Source organism: Bubalus kerabau, chromosome 14, assembly GCF_029407905.1.
Source record: "Bubalus kerabau isolate K-KA32 ecotype Philippines breed swamp buffalo chromosome 14, PCC_UOA_SB_1v2, whole genome shotgun sequence".
Lineage (NCBI taxonomy): Eukaryota > Metazoa > Chordata > Mammalia > Artiodactyla > Bovidae > Bubalus > Bubalus kerabau.
Window position 1 is genome coordinate 18,187,224 of NC_073637.1, and position 19,680 is coordinate 18,206,903.

The 19,680-nt window shown below is 46.4% G+C and overlaps 1 protein-coding gene across 1 annotated transcript in view; it reads left to right on the forward strand.

Moving 5' to 3' along the window:
• The window catches only part of ANXA13 (annexin A13), a 31,174-nt gene extending 15,605 nt beyond the window's left edge, over positions 1-15,569 (forward strand). Inside the window, exons 5-11 of the mRNA XM_055546383.1 lie at positions 318-351; positions 456-535; positions 2,121-2,189; positions 2,601-2,702; positions 7,265-7,340; positions 11,663-11,775; positions 15,388-15,569. Of these exons, the coding sequence (XP_055402358.1) occupies positions 318-351; positions 456-535; positions 2,121-2,189; positions 2,601-2,702; positions 7,265-7,340; positions 11,663-11,775; positions 15,388-15,507 (594 nt within the window). The 3' untranslated portion in view covers positions 15,508-15,569. The remainder of the gene's footprint in view (positions 1-317; positions 352-455; positions 536-2,120; positions 2,190-2,600; positions 2,703-7,264; positions 7,341-11,662; positions 11,776-15,387) is intronic.
• The last annotated feature ends 4,111 nt before the right edge of the window (positions 15,570-19,680 follow it).

Consider the following 19,680-nt stretch of genomic DNA (forward strand, 5'->3'; position numbering starts at 1 on the left):
CCAGGCAAGAATACTGCAGTGGGTAGCCATTCCCTTCTCCAGGGGATCTTCCCAACCCAGAGATGGAACTCTCCCACATTGCAGGCAGATTCTTTGCCCCCTGAAGCACCAGGGAAACCCCTTATCTCCACCAGCCAGGGACTTGACAACTTGCTCTAGGTTTGGACTTTGATCTGCAGGGACTGCCCCCTTTGGAGGAAGTCCTGAAGGCATCCTGTGTCCAGAAAGAGTTTCTGCCTCTTACCTTGCCTGGTATCTGCCTATCTTATCAATAAACCCCGCCTTGAAGTATTGATTTTTTTTATTATCTTTCCTAGGAAATCATTGCCATTAGAGAGGCCTACCAAAGGTGTAAGTGACCTTTTGTTCTGCCTTTAGATAAAGAATGCCTCTTGCAAACTACCTCTGGGAAACTAAAACTCTGCTTCCTCTCCTCCTTTCTTCTTCCGCTAAAGTGTTTGGCAAGAGCCTTGAATCAGATGTCACAGGTGATACAAGTGGAAGCCTAAAAAGAATTCTGGTCTCCCTGCTACAGGTAAGAGTAAAGAGGTCTCACCTGCTTTATGATCTTGAGAAATAGCCCTTGGCAACGTGCAACCATGATGTAAAAGGCAATGTAGATAATAAACATTTCCTTCTCTTATTAAATTGCTACTGAGGAACCACCAACCTGTCTTCTGTCCATCTAGCTCTTCTGAAATTATTCAGTGGAGATTTTCCCCCTTGTAACAGTCTGCCTTGTCATTTGCCGTCTACAATCTCTTTCTGTTAGTGAGTCATCTCATTAAGCATTGCCATCTCACTTTGCCAGTGAGGAACCTCTAGGTGTATACACAGTAAGATACAGGCTCATCTGACCCCAAATAGGGTCCTTTTCATGATACAACTAACTTCCAGGATTCACCCTGAGTCTAGGCCTGTAGGAACCGCTTGGCCAGGAAAGCAGGGTTTTCAGAACTGGCCCTGCGAGGACGCAGCCCCTGGGCCTCCAGCCAGATGGCATCTGCCCTCTCATTGACACACCCGTCTTTCTGAGCTTTGTGTGTTTCCTCTGATTACTTTCCCTGTGGAAAGATTGACAGCAGAGAACACATAGAGTAAGCTTGAGCTATAGCAGGAAGACTATATGAATGTACTCCTGCTGCCTAACAAATTGCTGCAGACTTAGCAACAACACAGATCTATGATCTAGCAGTTTCCATGGGCCGGGGCTCCTGTTACAGGTTAGTTGAGTCCTTGGCTCAGGGTCTCTATAGGCTGGAATCGAGGGCTGCCATCTCCTGTGAGGCCTGGGGTCCTCTCCTAAGCTCACTGGCTGTTGGCAGATTTCAGCTCTCTGTAGCTGTATGACTGATGTTCCTGTTTTCTTGCTAGCTGTCAACTAAAAAGACCCTCAGTTCCTAGAGGCTACCCACAGTCCCCTGTCATGTGGCCCCAGAGAGAGTTCAGAGCATGGCTGTATGGTTTCTTCCAGACCAGTGTGAACTCATCTCTCTGACTTCTTCCATCTCTGACCTCTCAGAACTCATCTGATTGGGTCAGACCTACCCAGGGTAACTGATTAGGGACCTTAATTACATCTGCAAACATCCCTGTTGCCACATAAATATAACACGATCACAGGGGTGATACCTCACATGTTTACAGGTCTTGCCCACACTCAAAGGGAGGAGATTAGTGTGGGCCATCGGGGTCACCTTAGAATTCCACCTGCCACTAAAGGGCTTAAGTGAGACCTCCAAGGCCTTCCATGACCAACATCCAGGGTTCTTCCGGACAGGGACCCTCAGAGGTGAAACTTGATATTTTGGAAGGAAGACGGATACCTTCTCAACAGACTCACTCTAGGGGACATCATGAGGTTTCTTAGAGGTCGGAGGGGTTTGTGAGTGACCCTGGTTTCTACAAAAAAAAAAGGAAAAATGTGTTGTCACAGAAGCCACTCTGTTTATCAGTTGTGCCCAAAAGATGGCAGCAAAGAGCAGGGCTGCCACTTTGCCAGGCTGAATCTAATTTCCAGGCCACGGCTCTGAAATCACCCCTTTTCGAGGACTTTTCCTTTTTTGTTTTCTTTGGTCAAGCAGGAACTCAAGTTAATAACAACGTGTTGATTTTTCTAGGCTAATCGTGATGAAGGAGATAATGTGGACAAAGATCTAGCTGGGCAGGATGCCAAAGAGCTGTATGATGTAAGTAAGCGGGCGTGCCAGTCTCTGCAAATGGTTTTCTTATATTTAACACGATTTTCAACAATTATGTCTTTCTTTTATGTGAATTGGAATTACTTGGGAAATAAGTATGATCTTGAAAGTATTTTTCATCTATACTGTCTTCGCGAACCTAAAAGAATTGCTTATTCTATTATTTTACTCTGGTGTTAACCACCTCAGATCCATTTTGAAATAAGGGGACATATAAATAACATAAATAGATAGGTGAGGTATACTTGTGGGTTAGAAATTGAAAGAGCTAGGTCAATCAATTTGGCTTCTCTTTGGCTCATGTTTTATTGTTTCCTGTAAGTGAGGCCTGGTCACAGCTGTGTATATTTGGTCTTTTTGCAAAAGTCATTTTCAAAATGTTTGCACTTGGTTCTCTAGGCAGGGGAAGGCCGCTGGGGCACAGACGAGCTTGCCTTCAATGAACTCCTGGCCAAGAGAAGCCACAAGCAGTTACGAGCCACCTTTCAAGCCTACCAAACTGTAAGTGATCCAGCACTAAGGCAAGGAGTTCACACAGGAACAGAGTCTCAAGTTATATCCAAAAGAAGCGAGATCTGGGATATGGAACTGAGCAGTGGGCGCAGGGGCGGTGGGTGTCTTTTACAATGGTAGTTATCAATCACGGATGATCTTGCACACCCTAAGGGATATTTGGGGCTTCCCAGGTGGCGCAGTGGTAAAGAATCCTCCTGCCAATGCAGGAGATGCAAGAGACTCGGGTTTGATCCCTGGGTTGGGAAGATTCCCTGGAGGAGGGCACAGCAACCCACTCCAATATTCTTGCCTGGAGAATCTCATGGACAGAGGAGCCTGGTGGACTGCAGTCCATAGGGTCACAGAGAGTTGGACATGACTGAGCACACACACGCGCGCGCACACACACACACACACACACACACAAGGGATTATTTGATCATGTCTGAAAATATGTCACAACCAGATGTGTTGGGGGGAGCAGCGCTATTGGCATCTAGAGGGTCAAGACCAGGGATGCTGTTACACATCTCACAATGAACAGGGCAGCTCCCCACAACAGGCAACCATTTGGCCCCAGTGCAGTGCTGAGGCTCAGAAACCCCACTTTGCAGCAGAGGCTAGGACAGCAGGTCAAGTTTAGGAGCAAAGCCCTAGAGTCAGAGGGCCCAGGTTCAAATCCTGGTTTTACTGTAACAAGTGACCAGACATCTCCATCCTCATTTGTAAAAAGAGACCCTGAACATCATCTTCCCAACCTCAAGGGAATATTTTAAGAGTTAAATAAGATGAATATAATAGGCTCAGGACAGTGTCTGGGTTGTAGTAAGCATACAAATGTTTACCCTTATTTTTATTCCAATTGACAATTGGCTAAACAGTGCCTGAGACAGATACAATAATACCTCAGAGATACATTCCTGAAAAGATGTGTATAAATTGCTTTTGTACAATTATTTTTTAATCTGATGATCACTGTAAGCCAACAAGGTGAGTTAGTTATTTCAAGACACTTACTAGTTAGTCTTTCCCTGAAAATCAGTCTTTAATTTCAGGAAGGCTTTTGTGGAATATCAGATATTCTTTAGTCTAGTATTTTTTATTTGTGGAGTGCTTTTAACTATTCAAAGCACATCTGTGCCCAGTGTCTCATTTCAACTTCACGACAATACTGTAACTTGAATGTAGGCTGAACAGCCATTGTTACCCACAACTGCTGGACAAGGGAAGTCTGTTATGAGTAAGGAGCCATCTGTTACTTATCAGGACCACACAGCAAGTCAGTAGCAGAAAGTGGATGAGAGCTCCAAGATTCCCCAGCCTGAGCTCCTACCTCGGCTAGAGCTGGCCGCTCCTCACTCAGAATAGCATTTTCCGACGTGTTGCCAGCAGATGAAAAGACAAGAAAGCTTTGGAATTTTATCATTACTGTATATAAGGCTTTAGGGCCCTCTGCTTTCAAATCGTGCCCAGAGTCCTGATCAAAGGCAGCTCACCCTGAACTCCCCTGGCCTTTGGGCCTGGAGCTGAGTAGACTGAGCTGGAAGCCTTCTCCATGACCTAGAGCCTCTTCCCATTAGACAGGGGCCATGGATGTCCGAGTTTCTGGGGTGGTTGTCATTAGGCATCACTATAGAAACACACATACGTGTGTGTGTGTGTGTGTACACATGAGTTACTGACGACCTAAGGATACTCCCTAAGCCAACTGTTCTTAAAATTAATCCTGAATCAGCAGAATCAGTATCACTTGAGAACATGCTTAAAACAAGAATTCTTAATCCCCACCCTGGATCAACTGAATCAGATTCCCTGAGGTTGGGGTCCTACAATCTGTGTTTTAATAAATCTTCTAGATCCTGATGCATGTTAAAGTTTAAGAAGTCTGCTTTAGGCTGGGCAAATGGCTAAGGATTCTGTGCCTCAACTGTAAAACAGGGATAATAATGTACCTGCTTCACAGAGTTAGTAAGGATTAAATGAATAACAGATTTAAAGCATTTAGTGCCTGGCATGCAGCGGGTGCTCAGCTAACATTAGCAGTTGGTAGGAGTCTCCCTGTGTGAACCAACAGCAACAAAAAACAGCTGAAACTCAAATGGAAAATAAGATAAGCTACTGATCTGAGGATTCTTTACATGAAACCAGCTTTAAAATGCTATTAATACCTATTCATCTATTCCAAAAACCTTCCTGGAACATCATTCATCTTGATCTTTATCACTGATTTTGAGAGTTCACCATGACCACGATCTTGGGAATCTGGCTCCATAAATTTTCTCATGGTCTCTGCCTAAAAGCACGAAGACGCTAGAGTCAGATCATTGAAGTCTATTATGTGACATAGGTTGTGCTGGCATAGAGTGGAATTTTAATTTTTGGCACAAAAACTTTGCCCTTGATTTGTCCTCTAAACTTGAATCTTCACTGCTGACACTCAGAAATCCCAGCCCAAACAACAAAGCTTCCCAACTGTGCTGCATCGTGAAAAGTTATTACTCTTCACAAGTCTACCAAACATGAGAGGCTTATAGAGTTCTGATGTTCCCAAACAGGGCTCAGTATAAATTGTAGGTACACATACCCTTAGCCCCAGGTCACTTCCTCCCCACCGCACCCCTCATCACTTCTCCCCTCCCCTTACAAAGCTTTTCTAAGCCCATTCCAGAGCCTTTAGCCCTTTAGCTTTTATAACAAACCAGAGTGCCTATGGTTCTGCTGTGGGCATGTGGCCAATCAGGGGCACCGGTTTTAAAAGAAAGAAATGTCTCCCCTATTCTTCTAATAATCTCTCCACAGACAATGCTACCTGGTAAACTAGAAGCCTTTGAGGCTTGTCTGGAACCCACCCTGGCACTGAGTTTTTGTACCGAGATCACAAAACCTGGTTGTGTCCAAAGAGCCCCCTAAGAATTAAGTGTTCCAGTGGGAAGCCTGTCATTTGCAAAGGAGAGTCCTAGTACCTTGGGCCAGTGGATTGTTTTCCATCTGTGTTCAGTGGAACCTCTGGAGGTACCTTGGGAGCTATCAGGAGGGGATAGGGTCAAGAGACAGGCAGAGAAGAAAGGACAATGCCATCTCCCTGTAGCTCATAAATAGCGCCCCCTGGAGACGGGCAGCGATGAGGCTCTGAGAGGAGGGGAGCCTGGCGTCTAGGGCTGGGGTCGGGAACCCCTCTCCCGCCTCCCTAGAACAGCTCTGCTTTCCTGCTTTTATCTGTCGTGTAGACTGAGATGCTATAGAAAATTTAAAAATACTGTTCTAGCCCAGTATTAACAATAAAAACAGAAAGTGGTTTAGTGTGAGGATTCTTTTTTTTTTAAGTAAACAGAGACCTATGTGAATACAATCTCCTTTTGTAATACAACCTCCATCTACAGAACAAGAACCCTGTTCATGGTTGAAAGGGAGAGCAGTTTCTTCTGAAATACTAGCTCCCACATCCAACCCCTAAACAACTGAAGACAGCTAAGAAAGGGACAGGACTGAAAGCCCCCCAACCCAACTCCCATCTTATCTAGGTCCATTCCACACCAGACCTCTAGATGGGCCAGCTCCGATGAGGAGATCAAGCAACGGGTTTCATTACATTCAGACCCTCCTCCCCATGCATCCATCGTGCTCCCACCACAAAGAATATGTTGTTTACCAGGATTTTCAGAATAAATTCCCCTGGTGTGTCCTCAAAGGCCCCAGTTATTTATAGACTCACAGTTGTGTCATATCCTCAAAAGATAATTTCTAAGAAAGAAGTTTCAGTATTTCTTAATGCTTAACTGCATTTCCCAAACCTGAAGTTTCTCCTTTCTCTTTGTATGCCTGCTCTGAGCTTGGCCCAGGCGGTACTTGTGCTAAGTGTGGTCACAATTTACTCTAAACTTCAGCTTCTATAAATATTTGGAAGGAAACCTAACATGTAATGCTACGCAGAATGATAGGCGAGCTGGGGGTGAATACAAGATCATTCAGAGTCTCCCCAGAGGGAAGGAAATTGGCATTTTACGTGGTCAGGCCCCTACACATCCCCCACCCTGCTCCTAGCCCATGTAACCCCATCGTATCAGAAACGTTAGACCAAGTCCTTGCCGTGAACTTGACGGCCTCTACCTATGTCGCCCAGACGGTAGCCGCCTGAGCTCCCCGTCTCAGTTTACAACGAAGGAGATGATTATAACCACAGCCTCCTGAAAAACTGGAAATGGAAAGAATTTTTATAAACACATAGGAAACTCAAGTACTATAGAAATACAAAGAATGTTGTTTCAGTATTTACTCGTTGTTCTTCCACTCTCTGACTCTTACAGAAGAGGAAACTGAGGCCGAGGGGGTGGTCCTGCCTGGGGTCACGTCCATTAGGGGTCAAATCTCTCTTGGCCCTGAGAGTCCCCACTTGAATGGGCAGGGTACCACCCCCAGCCCTGCAAAGGATGAGGCCAGGTGGGAGTTTCAAAGTTTCCTTGGTCCTTGCATGACCAAGTCTGGATGAGTCTTTTCGTGGAAGAACAAGCCTTCAGTGCACCACGGCCAAGAGCAAAAGCTGGACTAACAGCTAGACTTTCTCTCTCTAGCTCATCGGCAAAGACATCGAAGAGGCCATCGAGGCAGAAACATCAGGAGACCTGCAGAAGGCCTACTTAACGCTCGGTAAGTAAAGCCAGGAGAGCCCCTGACTTCAGCCAGGCTCCCTGGAACCACACTCGGAGATAGAGGTTTGTGTGCTGGAAGACTTCAGGTAATAGTCTGAGAACCACAACACATCTAAGCAGCCTTGGGAAGGGAGAGAATGGGTGTGATGCAGCTGCAACAGGAGCTTTTCTGGTCCCCAGGAAGCCCTGAAGTCGGGATGTCTGAAGTGTAGGCAAGGGTCCCAGGCCTTCGCACCCCTCACCAAGCAGCTGGCTGGCTGCACCCACGAGGCATGTGCAACCTTGGGGAAGCCAGCTCCCTCCTTTGACTCCTAATGCGTATGACCCAGTCACTCCCTCCCTCCTGAAAAGTGACTCAGCTGTGAGCAGCCAGCACATAACACTTTGCCTCAGTGCCACGGTCCTGAAGACAGAAGCTTTGGGACATATCACAGCATCCACTACAGTCCCACTAAGATTGTGGGTCCCCAGCAGCAACCATCACAGCCTGGGACCATTGTCTAGTCTCAGGGCAGCACAGGTTCACATGACACACACCCGAAAGCACTCAGGTTCTGATCCATGAACAAGTTTTCGCAGGTGCCTGATGGCTCGAGGGTGACCTTTTCCATTTGTTTCCCTTCAACATTGGAATGAATGAGATCTGTTTAGAAAGCAAGGGGGAGGAGACCAGATCATGGCTATGCCAAGCAAACGCCAGGCCCTTCTCTCCAGGTGTTGCCCGTAAGGCAGGAAATAGCAGAGAGATGGGTACTGGGCTGTGACTGGCAGGCTCCTTTCTCATCTTTGCAAGTCCTGGAAGGAAGGCATTGTCCTTTGTCCACACTCCAGTGGCGCGGAGGCCAGGGCAGCATCCCAAATGGCACAAGAAATGGAGAGAATATCCCCAGAAGAAGAGGAAGAACCAAAAAAGCAGCCCCTGGAAGCTAAAAAATGTCCTATCGCTGCCAAACTCTTTTGTTTTGCCTTTTTTTTTTTTTTTTTTTTTTTTTTTTTTTGATGGGACTTTTGGGAGCAATGTCAGCAATTGATTATTTTTTTAGTCCATCAACATTTTGCATTCAAACTAGCGGCTCTGCTGTTGTGATCCAATGCAGAGGCCTGAGCATCCTTAATGTTGCTCCTGTCCCAAGATGGATACACACAGATGACTGTCCTTAGGGTTTTAGGGATCACTGTCTCAAGTAAACAGAGAGATCTACTCATGGCCCATTTACAAGGCTCCAAATCCTTTCTGTACTTGCAGTTGTAAAGAATTAGGAAAACACCAGAATTCAGTCAGAAGGTTAATATAAATCCTTATTGATATTAAGTATTAATGGTAATAAAACCATTCAAGTCTGTAACATTTACTTAGCACCTGCTTGGGCCAGGGGTTGTGCCAGGCATGGGAATCAGTGGGAAACAGGTCCAGTTCCTCTTTTAAAGAAGCGTCAAGGTCAGGACAAACACACAAATCAATGGACTGAGCTATAGTAAAGATAAAATGGGCTTCTCTGATGGCTCAGCAGGTAAAGAATCCACCTGCAAAGCAGGAGACACAGGAGATGGGAGTTTGATCCCTGAGTCAGGAAGATTCCCCTGGGGAAGGAAATGGCAACCCCTTCCAGTATTCTTGCCTGGAAAATCCCCATGGACAGAGGAGCCTGGCAGACTACAGTCCATGGGGTTGCAAAGAGCCAGACACGACTGAGCACGCACGCACAAGCACAAATGCACAAAGATAAAAGCAATCAGAGCAAAGTGAGTACAGAGGAAGGAAAGGGCCCGGCCCTACAGTTGGGGGACCATGAAATGCAGGACTTAGGTGGACTCCCCTAAAAGATCAGTAATTTAAAAAGAGATCAGAAAAGACCTTGAAAATGAACCACAAAGAGAGTGGAACATGATTCCATAACTAAATTCTCTAGACACTTCCCCACCCTGCTCCTACCTAACTTGTAAAGATGCCAATGTGAAGCTAAATTTGAGGAGGAGGTGTTTATGAGACCAAATGGTTCTCACTGCTCATAGTCTCTGGAACAGCAGTTCTCAAAGTGGGGTCTAACAACCCCCTGTATCAGAACCACCTGGGGGAAGGGGATGTGAAAATGCAGTTTCCGAGTCCCAGTCCAGGCCACCCACTTAGAACTTGCAGGAATTCAGCCTAAAGCCACACCTTTACAAGCTCCCCAAGTGGTTGTCTTACTTTCCCTGGAGTTTGAGAATCCCTGCTCTGCATGCCCAGAGGAGTAGGGGACACAGCAGAGCATCTGGCTGCCCTGCACCCACAGCCACAAACAGCTTTATTCCCATATCCTCCTGAGCTGTCTGAGCATCCATGCTAAGTCGCCTCAATCGTGTCTGACTCTGTGTGAGCCTATGGATTATAGCCCACCAGGCTCCTCTGTCCATGGGATTCTCCAGGTAAGACTACTGGAGTGGGTTGCCATGTACTCCTCTGGGGAATCTTCCTGATCTAGGGATCGAACCTGCAACTCCTATGACTCCTGTTTTGCAGGTGGGTTCTTTACCACTGAGCCATCTGGGAAATCCTTCCACTTTGGAATCCCATCCAAACTTTTGGGACCTTCCTGCAGCTGTGAGCAGCAGAGCTTGTTCACCAGGCATAGCCTGTATGCAGGAGCAAAGTTGAGAATTTTCTCCCCAATATATCAGGAAGAAGGAGTTCAAGGGAGAAGTCACCCCTAGTGTAGACTCAGAACACACTGACATCAGGCAGATGATTATTTCAACATCAATTAATACAAATGCATGGCAGAGGGTCCTCAGGGCAATCTTGTGAGGTCACCAGCTCAGAATGCCTGGGAGGGCGGTGCCACAGTGAGTCTCAGATATGCTGCTCCTCAAATTGCCAGGTTCACCCCAAAAACCACCACCAATTCAGCAGTTTGTGGATTCAGACACCTGAGTCTGGGCTTCTCCACTGACACTCTGGTGACTACCACATAATCTATAAAATAAGGAGACACACCCCCAAACTAGACTCTGCTTCCACAGTTCTGTTCTTCCCTCTGGCTTGTAAGCATCAATCCCATTGGCAATTACCTAGAAAATAAGAGTTCTCATTACAGGACATGGTAATGATGTGCATCCACACTTACGCTGAATTTATTTCTTATTACTTATCCCTAACATCAAAAATGCTCATTGTTCTAGGCAAAACATCAACAACATAAACAGAAAAGAGTTCATCCCCCCAAAGTGTTAGACTCCTATGAACCTGGGAGGAGAGGGGACAAACCAAGATTTATCCCCAGGAGCAGAGGTGCACCCCATCCCCTTATGGGTGAAGAGAGACCATACTTTGTTAATTTGTGGACTAGCTCATACTTCATTCATTTCTGACTGGGGCAGGGCTCGAAAAGAGCAAATAGCAGCATCACAGGAGGATGCTGTGTAGACAAGACCAAACATTTCATCAAGCCCACATCTCAGACCACACACGACGAAGGTTGTGGGGACTTCGGAAAAGATTCAGAGATGAAGCTCACACCTAAAACCCAGTGATGAAAAACGAAGGGAAGGAAGTTTACTTAGCACGGCAGGCAGGAGGATCACAGTGCAACTGAGCCGGTCTTCAAGATTACCAAGTTTTATTATGCAGACGTTGCCGGCCAGTCTGTGTTCCCCCTCGGGGGCTTCCCTGGTGGCTAAGTCGGTAAAGAATCCACCTGCAATGCAGGAGACCCAAGTTTGATCCCTGGGTCAGGAAGATCCCCTGGAGAAGGGAATGGCAACCCTCTCTGGTGTTCTTGCCTGGAAAATTCCACGGACAGAGGAGCCTGGCGGGCTACAGTCCATGGAGTCACAAGAGTCGGACACGACTTAGAGACTAAACCACCACTGCGCTTCCCCTCCAGACCTGACTCTGGCATCAGAGATTTCTCTTAAAGATGAGAAGGCATGTATACCTGTGGCGGATTCATTTTGATATTTGGCAAAACTAATACAATTATGTAAAGTTTAAAAATAAAATAAAATTAAAAAAAAAAAAGATAAGAAGGCATTTCTGCTGGTGAGAATCCTGAACGTTGCAGGGAGAGCCTGAGGGTGCCCACAACGCTCCCTCTCCTCCCCAGGGTCTTCAGGGAATAGGAGAGGTTTTTATGTGTCTGAAGGTGACTTGTTTGAAGAGTCGGGTGCCCTGATCCCAGGGGAATCTTCCAGACCCTTTATCAACAGTGTGAAGTCTGCTCCTTTCAAAGGTCATGACTCCATCCGCTCCAAGGGCAAGCCAGCTCTGTTCTTCCCCAACGTCTCTCTGTTACCGAACAAGACATGACCTCCTCATGCTCTCTTTCCCTTTGTCCTGCCCAGTGAGGAGCGCCCGGGATCTCCAGGGCTACTTTGCTGACCGTCTGTACAAGTCCATGAAGGGGGCGGGCACCGACGAGGAGACCCTCATTGACATCATTGTGACCCGGGCTGAGGTAAGACGCATTTGGCTCCACCTTCTTGTTTTGCCACCACGGACGTCATCAACAGGTCACTTTTATGAAGGGTGTATCTGCAGAGACGGCCCTTGCTTTCCCAGACTTTGTGGAAGGACATTGAGCTGTGCTCCAGTTGGTTTCTTTTTATAAAAATCCAATAACGATAGCGGCTTCTATGCCTTTTCTTTTTTCATCTTTGTTTTCCTGCAGTGTGGGGCATGTGAGATCTAAGTTTCTGGACCAGGAATCAAACCCATGCCCCTTGCAGTGGAAGTGCAGAGTCTTGACCACTGGACCACCAGGGAAGTCGGCAGCTTCTATTTCTGCCGTCGGTGCCTCCAGAGAGTTCGGGGTGGTGCCTGGAAGGGACTTGGAGGGGCTGGTCTGGGTAGGGCTTCCCTGGTGGCTCAGATGGTAAAGAATCTGCCTGCCATGTGGGAGACCCTGGTTCAACCCCTGGGACAGGAAGATCCCCTGGAGAAGGCAATGCCTACCCACCCCAGTATTCTTGCCTGGAGAATTCCATGGACAGAGGAGTCTGGTGGGCTACAGTCCAGGGGTTGCCAACTAACACTTTCACTTGGCAACAGGTCACCCAGCAGCAGAGCCTTAGCAAGTCCTTTCCAGACTCCTGAGTTAGGCCTTTATTTCCTTAAACACACCCCCAAAGCACAGTTCTGCACAAAAACCAGGTCAGTACAAGACACGGTTTCTCAACCTTTTTAAAATTAGCGATCCCCGCACGAGGGAGCCTTTTTAGACCTCATTTTTTCCTAATCCTTACTCCCCTCCAAGAAATGTTAACACGGCATACACTGTACATCTGTTTATGTTCCTTACGTATATATGTAGTTACACTTATATTAAAAGATTTGGATTTTTTTTTTCACCCTCTAAGAACCAATTTTGCCCCTTTGGGGAGCATTATCGCCCCCCTCTGAGAATGCCTGAGCATAACAAAGGCCCAGGGAGAGAAATAGCCAAAAAAGTTTGGAAACAACTGTCAAGACTCAGATTCAGAATACAGGGCCACAGAGAGAAGGAATTACAGAAGAGAGGGGAAATGGCATTTCACCCACAGCAGAGAGACCTTGGAGGGTGAAGTGGAACTTGAAAACCACTGACATCTTCCCTCAAAAACGTGTTAAATGAGGGGGAAGAGATATCAACCCAAATTCTGGCCCTCATATTTCTGACAAATAATACTTAACATCTGACACTGTTTTGAAATATAACTTAGCAACACGACCGTTCTTTCATTTTTATTTCTATTCCTGGAATTTCTCCTCCCTCTCTTTCTCCTCCTCCACGATTGATTCATATTTCCTTTTCTCTCCCAAAGCCCCTGTCCTTTCCTCCTCCTCTCTCCCTCCCCCAGTCTCTCTGCCACCCTCTTCACTTTGTTTTGGTTGCTCTGAATCTCTCTCTTTTCTTAATCTCTCCAGGTCTCTGCCTTCTCTGTCTCTCTGTCTCTTAGTATCTCAGGCCCAGCCAGAGTCTCTGCAGATGCTAGGACACTCCAAGGAGCAGGTTGGTGACAAAGGCCAGCAAGGATGCTATAGATGCCAGGGGTTGGAGCTCTCTGAGTGATCATCAGGGTGCCATGGTCACTCCAGCATGCATGGACTGTGGATTGTTCATTCCAATATGCTCTGTCCTAGCTCAGTGCTGACCACAGGTCCTGAGTCATCTCCACATGGGGACCATTCCCTCTGAATGCTTTGGGCCCAGACAGTTATATTGGCCAGATCCCCTAATCCCCCAAAGCTGCCTCAGACTAGAACAGAGCCCAGGAGAGCCCCATCCTGTCCCTGCACTCACCCCCCTCCCCCAGCCAAGCAGCCCACCAGCCAAGGGAGCAGGGGACACGCGCCACCTGCTTGATCTCTTGCACAGCATCCACTTCCAACAACCCTCCACTCTTCTACCCTCCCTGCTCTTAACTTTCCATCTCCCGTTGGGCCCTCTAATTGGGGTAGGAGAAAATAAGAACCAGAGATCTGAGCAATGGTTTGTGGGTCTCTCTTGAAAGCCCTTCCCAAGTGGCACTCGTGGTAAAGAATCTGCCTGCCAATGAAGGAGATGCAAGAGACGCAGGTTTGATCCCTGGGTCGGGAGAATCCCCTGGAGGAGGAAAATGGCAGCCCACTCCAATACTCTTGCCTGCAGAATTCCATGGACAGAGGAGCCTGGCAGGCTACAGTCTATGGGGTCACAAAGAGTCGGACACGACTGAATGACTGAACAAATACTAGAAAGCAAGATATAGTCTAATTTTAAAACAATAATGATAACAAACAAAATTGCAAACAAAAACCAAAAAAATTCCTGGTTAAAGAGAGCTCTGTACTTCTTTTATGAGACTCCCTGTGTTCTATCTGGAATTATATCTTCCATAGCACAACTATTATCTCCTTTTCTAGGTTGTAAGAGTCTTTAGAGCAAAACCATCTTTTTATTCATGTTTCTTAAGTCCTTTCTCCACCTCCAGCACCTAGGTGGTACCTTTTCAAGTTTTTCGATTGATCCTTGAACAACACAGATTCAAACAGTGTGGGTGCTCTCATATGCAGATTTTTTCCAATAAATAATAGTACCTGTGTTCTCATTTTACAGATCTTTAAATTAACTAAGTGTGAGGAAGAGTTTGTATTTCCTTGTTGTTTTGTCACTAAGTGTTGTCTGACTCTTTTGCGACCCCATGGCCTGTAGCCCGCCAGGCTCCTCTGTCCATGGGTTTTCCCAGGCAAGAATACTGGAGTAGCTTGCCATTTCCTTCTCCAGGGGGTCTTCCCATCTCAAGGATCGAACCCAGGTCTCCTGCACTGGCAGGCCGATTCTTTACCGTTGAGCCACCAGGGAAGCCCTTATGTTCCATTAGAGATCACAATATGTAGTATCGAAAGAACTAAGGTTTGAGGCCTGATTCTACTCAAACTGTTTCAGTTTCCTGCCCTTGCATGAGTCATGGATCAATTCTTTCATTTTTGAGGCAGAGATAGCAATACAGATTCTAGATTGCCCGGGAGTCAGTATTCCTAATTCCTGTATTGTCAAGGGTCAATTGTAGATTCAAAATTAAGTCCTACGAATTGATGATGATTTGAATTTTGTTGTTTGGCACTAATATCCTTGCTGATCAGGGTATAAAAGACAAAAAAAAAAAAGCCTTCATTTCAAACTGTGTTGACAATTTTCTTAACTTTATACTAAGAGTCCGCAAAGTATGGCCTGCAAGTCAAATCAGGCTCACCATTCATTTTTATACAGCCCTATTATCAGAAAGTGATTATTTTAAAGTAACTGTAAAAAAAAACCTCAAAGGAAAAATAATATGTTCGTAACACATAAAGTCATATGAAATTCAAGTTTTAGTGTCCATAAACCAAGTTGTACTGGAACATACACACAGACACCTCTGCCACTTTTGGGGAGCTGAACTCAACTTTATTTTTCTCAGCTACAAAATAGGAAGAATAGTAACTCCAACTCCAAGGGTTGCTCTGAGGCATAAATGAGCAAGTGAGAATAATGTGCTCAGCACAGCGGCTGCCTGTGCTTATGGTGAAAACACTATAAATGTCCCATTGGCTATCATCTCTCTTACAGGTGGACCTTCAGGGGATAAAAGCCAGATTCCAAGAGAAGTATCAGAAGTCTCTCTCTGACATGGTTCGCTCAGACACCTCTGGGGACTTCCAGAAGCTTCTGGTCGCCCTCTTGCGCTGAACCAACCCAGCGCAGCAGGAGCAGAGGAAGGAACCTTTTTTGAAAACCTCTCCCAAACCAGATTTGCAAATACAACTCCAGCATGAAACACCCTCAAGGGTCCTGGTTTATTTCCTTGGCAGCTTGAGCCAAGTGGCCAGGCCAAGCTGCTTAAGTTAAGGGCAGCAACCTCGAGATACTTGAATTGATCACCCTGAAGGCTGGCTTAGTGAGTACCTGGGCAGCCTCATAATTTTCCTTGAGGGTAATAACTGAATGCTTTCTAAGCACAAATAAAGTCTGCAGTTGATGAAAAAACTATGCATTCATAATAAAACCTTTAGAAGAATATGTCATACAGGGGTATGGATGTTTTGGGTAAAGAGAGACTAGGTGAAGTACAAGAAAGACAAAATTAAGCAATTCATTCATTTTCCCTCTGTGTACTCAAATCTTCAGTTTCAAATCCTCAATGTTAATTAAAGATGTGGATTATGCCTTCATCAGCTGCTTTTTCAAAGACTGGGTTGATTTCATTTTGGCTTTTGTCCTGGAAATATATGACTTGTGAAATTCAAACATATTTGGAAAATGCAAACAGTTATGTTTATGGATAATCACCAAGGACAGACATCAAGTCCAACAGCAAGGAAACAATGGACTTGTCGATATGAAACGTAATGAAGGGTATAATTCACTGATCTGCTACCTGGTTTAAAAGGTTTAGAAGGTTCTTGCTCCTCTAGACAACTGACCCACTTGAATCTTCTCTCTGATCTTCAAATACAATTAGGCTGGGCACAGTGCCATTAGGATCAAGGTTAATGGTCTGACTCTTAAATGGATTAATTCTGTACCAACAGCATCTCTGTTCCGAGATGGTTGTCTCATAGCCACGTGCGGCTCCACATAAAGGGGTCTATCATGAGAACATGGGCATTTGTGTCTAATTATTATAGTCATCCTTCATTGGATGGTTATTTGTGCCTGGCACTGCTAAATGGCTTACTTTCATAGTTAATCTTCCCAACATCCCTTTAAGGTTAATATTGTTACCCACTTATTAGCTGAAGCAACTGAGACATTCAACAACCTGGCTGAATTCATTCACAAGTGACAGAACTGAGATTTGCATTCAGAGGTGGTTGAGTCCAGAATCCACACTAGTAACTGCTTTTCTTGGGAAAATAACAGAAAGTACATGGAAATGGGTCTATACTCATTTACCTGCTTAAGTTCCTACTGCCTGCCAATCACTGTTGCTGGGTTCTAGGGCTACAAAAATAAAGAGAACGCTAGCCATACCTTGGGCATTTCAGTCCCAGGTCACTGGTGTGGACAGATGCCTCAATATTCACCAGACCCTGTAAGCACATTAATGGTGGTGATGCTTTAGTCACTAAGTCGTGTCTGACTCTGTGACCCCATGGACTATAGCCTGCCAGGCTCCTCTGTGCATGGGATTCCCTAGGCAAGAATATGGAATGGGTTGCCATTTCGTTCTCTAGGGGATCTTCCTAACCCAGGAATCAAACCCACGTGTCCTGCATTACATACGATTCCTTATCACTGAGCCACCAGGGAAACCCTAAGTACATTAATATGTGCATGTAAAGCTCTCCACACATGAGTAAGAAGAGGAGAACACAGAGCTCTGCCTGGGGGAGCTGAGGGATGTGCTTCACAGAGATACAGTCGTGCTGGGGTTTAAATGCATAGAAATTCTCCAGAAAAAGAATGACGTGTGTAGAGGCTTGGAAACATGATGGCGCATGATGTGTTCAGGAAGCAGTGAATCCCTTCCCCTGGGGCTTGCATGTGGCAAAAGGAGAGGGTTGGAGAGGCAGGCAGTGAAGCTGCCAAGGTGTATGTTTGGGCCACATTAGCTGTGGCTTTGCTTCCCAAGTGTAGGCTTGGTCTTCTGGACAATGGTGGTCACTGGGAATGTTTGAGTGACTGAGAACATGATCAGATTTGGGCCCGGGAAATCACTTTGGTGGTGTAATCACCAGAGTATATAGCCCAAACATACTGAGCCGTATCCTCCCAGTGGTTGTAAAGGGTGATCAACAAGTGAAGACCTTACACTAACATCCCCATCCTCAACAGAGCTGCGGACCCACCTACCAGCCACCGCTGTCGCTATGGGCTCTAACAGCTAAAATGGCTCCGTGACAAAACATACTCATACTTACTTGTTGTCCAAGCTGGCCTTTGCTTTTTAAAATGACAGTAACAAAAGCAACCAGTTCTTGGGATCTGAGCTAATAGTAAGGACAGAAAAACCAACGGGCTACAAAGAGATCTCTGAAAAACTACTGAAAACAGCCATCCTTGGAGAGTGTTGAAGGACACGATTGACATGAAGAAGAGAGGAAAGGGGTTTCACAGGGAAGGAAGCAGGCTGAGGAAGATGGAGAAGCAAAGTCATTTGTTCAAATCACACATAGCATCTTTCAGGTGTTTATTGGCGATCTGTATGTCTTCTTTGGAGAAATGTCTGTTTAGGTCTTCTGCCCATTTTTTGATTGGGTTGCTTGTTTTCCTAATACTGAGCTGTATGAGCTGCTCATAAAATTAAATATATATACAAATAGAAATATATATTATATAAATATATTACATAAACAAATGTCTATATATAAATTTTATCTATTTATAAATTTTATATAATACACTTATTTATAAATTTATATGTATTTACATTATATAAATTTATATTTATAAATTGATATGTGAATTTATAAATATACATATAATTATATATACTGTATAGCATTAAAAAAAAAAAAGACATTGCAATAAAGAAAAAGTCACACATAAGAAGAATGAATCAGGGCCAGAATTCAAACCGAAGTCCTTCTGACCCTGATGTCTGAGCTCTTTGCCACACGAGCTCACATCCACAGCGGGTTTTCCCCCAAAGCTTGCTGCACAAGGCGCAAGGCACCTCCCTGATGCTGCTCAGCGCTCACGCTCACAAGCAGAAGCCAGTTTTTTGTGCCTGACCTGGGGCCTGCTTCAGAGAGAACTCCCATCCAGTCTGTCCCCTGAGTGCCCCACCCTCCAGTCCTCAGGTCAGGAATCCCCTCCTTTTCCCTTGCTACACCCCTGCCCTGTCCAGGCTCCCCCTCTCTGCTCCCCAACCCTCCACTCTCCGAGGGCGGGGCGGCCAGTGGGGATGGGGAAGAAGGAGAGGACAGAGGTAGAAGGAAGGGGGGGCAGGCAACCCTGCCTTGTCACCTACCCTGCCCCCACCCCACTCCCTTCCTCCGGGGCTGCTCACTGGGGACATGAGGGGGCTTGAGGAGGTGGGGAGTGGGTGCCAATCCCTCCTCTGGGGCTGCAGGAAGAGCAGGCAGGTCCCATGGGTGCATGGGGTAACTCACCACCCATTTCCCCAGGAAATTCCCTTCCGAGCCCTGACAGGTTCACTCCCAGAGACTCACCTGGCCGTGGCTGGTTGGTGATGTGGACTTTGGGACGCTTGCCTGTGGGAAGCTGGGGAGAAGCTGAGGTTCCCCCTGAGGAGAAAAGGGAGTCCCACAACCCACCGCATGTGCTCCAGCCCCCTGGCTGCTCCTCCCAGGGGCTCTAGAGTCCCTCATGCAGGCCCACTCTCAATTTTTGTGGGTCCCAGCCCCCCTTCTCAATTTTCCCTTTCCGTGGGAACAGTGCAGCCCACACACCCAAGTGCTGTCCATGGCCCTGCCGTGAACCTTGGGGAGAGGCTGGTGCCTGCCTAGAAGCCATCTGAGGGCCCCAACAAAGACAAGGTCTAGAGAAGGGGCTTCAAGCTGCAGGTCAGTCTGTCTCCTCAGCCCCACGCACCCCTCACCCCGCAGGAGAACTACAGGGAGGGGAGGACAGGGTATCTTCCCTGAGAGAGGGGCCCAGAGGAGGGAGTCCTTTCCATGAACTATTCTGAGCAGCAATGGCCACTTGCCTTCTTACCTTCCTCTGGCCTCCCATCTCTTCTCCTTTCAGGAGACCAGAGCCAGCTCAGGCTGCTGGAACCCTGCATGAGCCTTAATCACAGCAAATGAGCAAACTACCCACCTCCATCAACACCCACAGACTGCCATCTGCTGCCCTGGCGACTCCAGCTAACCAGACCTCTGGGGTCTGACTCAGCCTTGAGGCAGACCACCCTTTGTCATTTTTCTCTTCATTATTTTGGCTCTTCCCTCACCC